Genomic DNA, 5,479 nt, shown 5'->3' on the forward strand with positions numbered 1-5,479 from the left:
GGAGCTGCCCGAGAGGATCAGCTCGCCTCTCCCGGCGCGTGTCCAGGGAGCGCTGTCACTAATGGGGCTTAACTGCAATTAGCGCTATCGGTGACAACAACAATATTCGATATGAAAAACGCGTGGGCGCTCAGCTCAGCGGTACGCGAAGTGAGGCCTATCCAAAGATGCCGAGAGTGGAGAGTGGGTGCGCGCTTCAGTACACCGCGGGTGAGTTTCACCCTTCTACCAGAAGAGGAAATCCCCGAGTGGGGGTTCTCTGGGATACCTCCCCGCGTACCCGACGGGAGGAAACGGCAGGGAAAGCGGGGACAAACACACGCATAGGAGGCAGTGGGAAGGTGATGGATTTCTGGGCACGGCTTGTGAAAGGGAGAATAAATAAAGGAAATGCAGAGGAGGCAGCTGCCATGCCACACCAACCCGGCTGCTTCTCGGTACAGCTTGAGGTTTGTCAAGCCAGTCCCTGGAAGGGACTTGAAAGGAAATCTGTGAATTATACACCCTACGGGGAGCATACACCCCGGGGAATGTATAGATTTTAGATGGCAGAATAATTGTGGACAACCCAAATCCTGGGTTATCCCCTCAGAACAGGTGACAGGGCACAGGTAGTAGGACCACAGTTACCTCTTTTCCTACTCAGGCTGCAGCGTGAGAGTTTACCCAGTGTAGTACTGGGGATACACTTGGTGCAGAGCAGGCTTACTCAGGCTCAGAAGTAAGGTTCACTCAGAGTTACAAACAGTTCCTGCGCACACAGGGAATATAAGCAGGGAATAAAGCATGCAGAAACATAACGAAAAGCAAGGCCTCTGCCTTCCTGGTTCATTAGCACTTTGGGAAAGGGATGAAACGATAAGTGACGTAAGAAAAAGCCTAGATGCTGTTCATTAAGTATGTGTATTTATGGTTGACCTTGACTTTATCGGATTAAGAGGCAGAGCCTGCCCCGCTCAGGCTCTTTCCCAAGCTGCAGAGACAATGCAGATGACTCAAAAAAGCCCTTACAGAACCTTCAGGACTAGGTCACCTGAAACTCTGGCTACAGATAATTTATCCTGTAATTCTGGCAGCTTATGCAATGGTCATTTTCATGCTGTCGTGTAGACTCTTGAGGCCACAGTTCAGCCCTAACTTGCTGGTTGTCCTTGCTTCTCAGAGGTGTGCGGACATGCCTTCAGATCAAGGGAAATCATGCTAGAGATGTCAGGGCTTGCTGGAGGGGCCAGGAAAGACACTTCAGCACTGGTGTTGAAAATCGGCGTGCACGCAGTGCATGCACAGACAGTGGTTTTCCTGGGCATGCACAGCCAGAGCACACATGTTATGAAACCTTTTCCCATTGTTGGTCAGCTCTTCTGCTGCAGCATTTTGAGGGTATGCTGCAAGCCAGAAAAGAAAATGTCATTTTCTAGATCCAGATAGCACACATGCCATTTGGGAAAACACCCAATTATCAAGTAATCTTCCTCCTAAGTTTATTAAATAAAAAGGAGCTAAGGAGTTATTTTAATGTCTAATGTTAATGGAGTAAATGCCACAAGTCTTCTTCATAATTTATAAAAAATAGGGTCTTAAATATTTTTATGTCAGATGTAAAGAAACTGTGAGGATACTCTACTTATGTAGAATCTTTAAGCAAAAGACTTCAGTAAGAGTGTTCCCTCTTGGCACCTCTGAAAATAGATGTGTGGTTTTCTTTGATATTTTAACTTTATAAAAACAGTTTCAGTTTCACAATTCAACTGAAGGTTAGCTCTCATATTAACCAATTTATTTGTAAAAGATAGGAATTGTAATTTTTTTTACATTTGGGTCAAAGATTTTTTAAATCAAATTCTTTTTTATTAGGAAAGAGAATTCTGAACCATATATAATTGCATTATATTCTGAAAGTACCTAGAAGATGAGAAGAGTATGTGACTGCACAGAACATTTTATCGGCTACCCAAAGGCAGTGGAGCATGTGCCTTGATGTCCCTCTGATTAAGGAACTCTCCACAGCGATACCTTAGGACATTTTCCCTAGTGGATCAGAGACAGCAGCATCCAGGGCCTACAGCAGAGGACTAACCAAACTGAAAATGAAGTACATGTCGGACACTAAGGAAAAGAAAAGAGCAGGTAGTGAGTCCAGTAGACTGTTTTAAATAAGTATTAGACAGGTAAAAAGTCTGCTTTTGGTCTTTTCACAAACAATTCAAACTGATGTAGCAATCCAGTGGGTTGTGCTGAAGGCTACAGTAGATCATAGGTTATCTTACTTAAAAGCTGTGAAAACATCCACCTTTAGTTACTGGCGGTGTTCTGGATGTCCTTTTTAGCTTGCGAGTACTGTTGGACAGTTCTGTCTCTGTCTCTCCTTCCTCTTCCCTCAGAACAGGGTAATTCTCTTCAGCAACTCCCAGTAGAAACTTGAGAAGAGGCATCTATCTCCAGGAATCACGAGGTGTTTGCTTAGGGATTGTTCCCTCTCTTTTACCATTTTTACTCTAATGAGTTTTACTCAGGTACCAAAGATTTTAAGTACATCACACCAGTGTGCTGGACTTATAAATTCAGATCACTAAAACACTCCCATACCATTCCAAAAATGGTCAAAAAGAAACCACTTCAGCAATCTTCAGGTTTAATGGTAAGTATGCAAAGGCTATGCATTCCAAAATAAAATCTCAGATGTACCAAAACAATCAGAAAGCAGTTAAACGACGATAGCTTTTTGCATGCTGTGTTTAAATAGCTCAGAGTAAATCCTGGCAGAGATTAAATATTTATTCTTTATGATTACAGTATCATCCTTTCCATGCACTGTGCATCTCAGACAGGTATGACTTTTTGAATGTCAGACACTGGCAGATTATGCTGTCTTCCAAGTCATCTTAATCTGACTGATAAGCCAAAATTTTGTCCTTTATTTTTTCTTGTAGTTGATGAAAATACATGTTTTCTTGCATCTATTATGTCTCTATACACTATTTTCCTCCTTTCAAGTTTGCAGAATGCTCGTTTCTGCTTGTATTTCCATAAAGCCTGTTGATCCCAGTCAGCATCACATACTTTTGTTCTAGACCTGATATACGGACAAAATAAGAGAGTGTCTGTCCTGAAGAGTGTCCAGTCTACAACAGAGGGCTCTCCAGACAAGAAGCTGGTAATGAACAGGGGCTTAGAGAGCTCAGATCCCTCCTGAATCTTGTTCTGCAGATTTTTGTTGCTTCAAACCTAGACCCAAGTTGAAGAGGCTGCAGTTCTACACTGTAAAGCCTGTAGTTTTTGCCTAGAGTCCTAGTGAAAAACCTAACCACCTAATTGTGACTGCACTGGATGTGAGAGTCACACTCTCCCACTGACTCAGTTCACTGCATGGGAAGGCATGAAAAGTTGCTGGGTCTGGGGAGAATAAGTCCAAGAAGCCTCACTCAGCAATTGCTGGTGGCAAGGGAAGTCATCCAGGATGGAGGAATACCATGCTCAGGTATTCTCCTGGGCCCAACATAATTTCTGCTTTAAGTAGACTCTTCAGTATAAAATGTACAACTAATTCTCACGAATAAAGCATAGTACTCCCTACACCTTCTCGTTATGCCGTAACCATGAGATAACTAACCCAAGCTATACAACATCTTTTCTCCCTCTGTTATGCAAAAGTAGAAATCCAAACTACTGGTAGCACAGCTAGCTGGACTTTCTGCCACTTCAGAGTTTGTTTCCTTGTAAATATTTGCCCTATTCTAGACTATGAAATTATATCAGTCTGAAAAGGATGGCAAATCAATTTCCATGGCACGTAGCTCTTTCTCTAGAGCTAACTCCCTCCACAAAAATCTGCTGGCTCTGAATTTAAAATTCCTTTCTAAATTTGTTGTTATGGCTTGCACATCCATTAACATGACTTTCTAAAATATTTAAAGTCCTTTCTGGCTTAAAAAGAAAAAAAATTTATTGCACTTGCACATTAACACCAACATGAATTAGACAGGGACTTTAGAGCGTGTTGATCTGCAACTCTCTTAAGCTCTACAGCAAACATATTTTTTTTTCTGATTTGTTCCTTCTGTTTAAAACAGGAATTTCTCTTCCTTTCCTTGCCTGTTGTGAGTGGGTGACATGTAGCTAGCTGTAAAGGAGAGATACTGGTTTTAGTCCTACTGCCTGCTCCAAGGTTATTAAATACTCTCCTCCACTTAATTAAGATTTCTTATTCACAGAATCCACCCAGTAGGCCCATGGTACCATATTTTAGCCCAGATTTCCTATACAAATAGACTCATCCTTGCAATGGAGACATTTACAGCATAATATTCTGAGGAAAGGAAGGTACATATCTGAAACTCAGGAGTCTCAGCTGGCCTGTTTACTACAAACATCCTGCATTGCCACAGACAGATTGGTTTGTTCCCTCTCTTCATTTTTTTAATAGGAATATGGCAAATCATACTGTCCTTCCTTTGGCTAGTTTCCTTTAGTGTTGGATGGGAATCTTTCAGGAAAGAGCCTGTCATTTTTGCATGGGCTCAGGTTTAGATGAGAAACTCAAAGATCAGTGATACCAAGAATACATGTTTGAGTTTAGAAAATCTGGCCAAATTCAGATATTGTCTGTGTGTAGGAACCTGGAGAGAAATGGCCTGATTTTCAAAAGGTTTTGCAAGCACACAGCTTGAATTACTTGAATAGGAAGAGGACTTTTAAGAGTTTCCAGAAAAACATTGGGCATCTTTTGGGCCTAAATAAGGACTTTGGATATGTGCCTTTTGGTCAACATGTCTTAAAGTAGAAATTATTTGGGAGGTTATGTGAGAGCTAGTGTTGTTCTCCTGAAAGCCTCACTAATCTTAAGTTAGGTTTCCTAAAGTGATTCTTTAGATCCCCTGCTATATCTCTTAATCTTTGTCCTCAGGATCCATTTCCCCAACACAGAGATCAGTGAAAATCTCTTTCACGTCCAGTTCTGCTTTTCAGTTTATTTATTCCCTGCCTGCTGTAGCATAGTCTAACACCCCTCTTCCTAAACTGTGGACTGAATTCTGTTTTGACAGTCTGAGTAATTTTTCCTTTCCAGATCAAATATCAATTGCTTTTTCCTAATGTGTCTGTGCATGGACACTCTGGGGAAATGCGATAGCTCTCTCCTTCAGCTGTTCGATTCTTCCTTGTGCCTTGTCCTTCTAGGTTTCCATCTAAGGACTATATTTCTCATTTATATTTACCTGAGTTGTGTTTGTCTAAGCAAATATACAAAATATTTTGTATGCAGGTTTATAGCATTAATTTTTACCACAAACATTTCAGGAAAGCTGATTCATGAACCCTGAGTATGTAGCTGGGCAGGTGGTTTCCCAGGAGGTAGGAAATTTTCTGAAAAAGTGTCCTAAAGGAATAATGATCTGTTTGTTATTTGGGTAGAATTTTGTGAATTGATTCAACAGAACAAAGTGCCAGGAAAATCTGTAGAAAAAATCAGAAAATTTCCCAT

General features: G+C 41.3%; 1 protein-coding gene across 1 annotated transcript in view; it reads left to right on the plus strand.

Annotated features, from left to right (window-relative positions):
- Positions 1–82: 82 nt before the first annotated feature.
- LOC104628088 (D-beta-hydroxybutyrate dehydrogenase, mitochondrial-like) overlaps positions 83–5,479 on the plus strand; it is a gene marked incomplete at both ends in the record, with an annotated part of 14,215 nt that continues 8,818 nt past the window's right edge. Inside the window, one exon of the mRNA XM_010296556.1 lies at positions 83–210. Coding sequence (XP_010294858.1) covers positions 83–210 — 128 coding nt within the window. The remainder of the gene's footprint in view (positions 211–5,479) is intronic.

The sequence above is a fragment of the Phaethon lepturus genome, unplaced genomic scaffold, assembly GCF_000687285.1.
Source record: "Phaethon lepturus isolate BGI_N335 unplaced genomic scaffold, ASM68728v1 scaffold50941, whole genome shotgun sequence".
NCBI lineage: Eukaryota > Metazoa > Chordata > Aves > Phaethontiformes > Phaethontidae > Phaethon > Phaethon lepturus.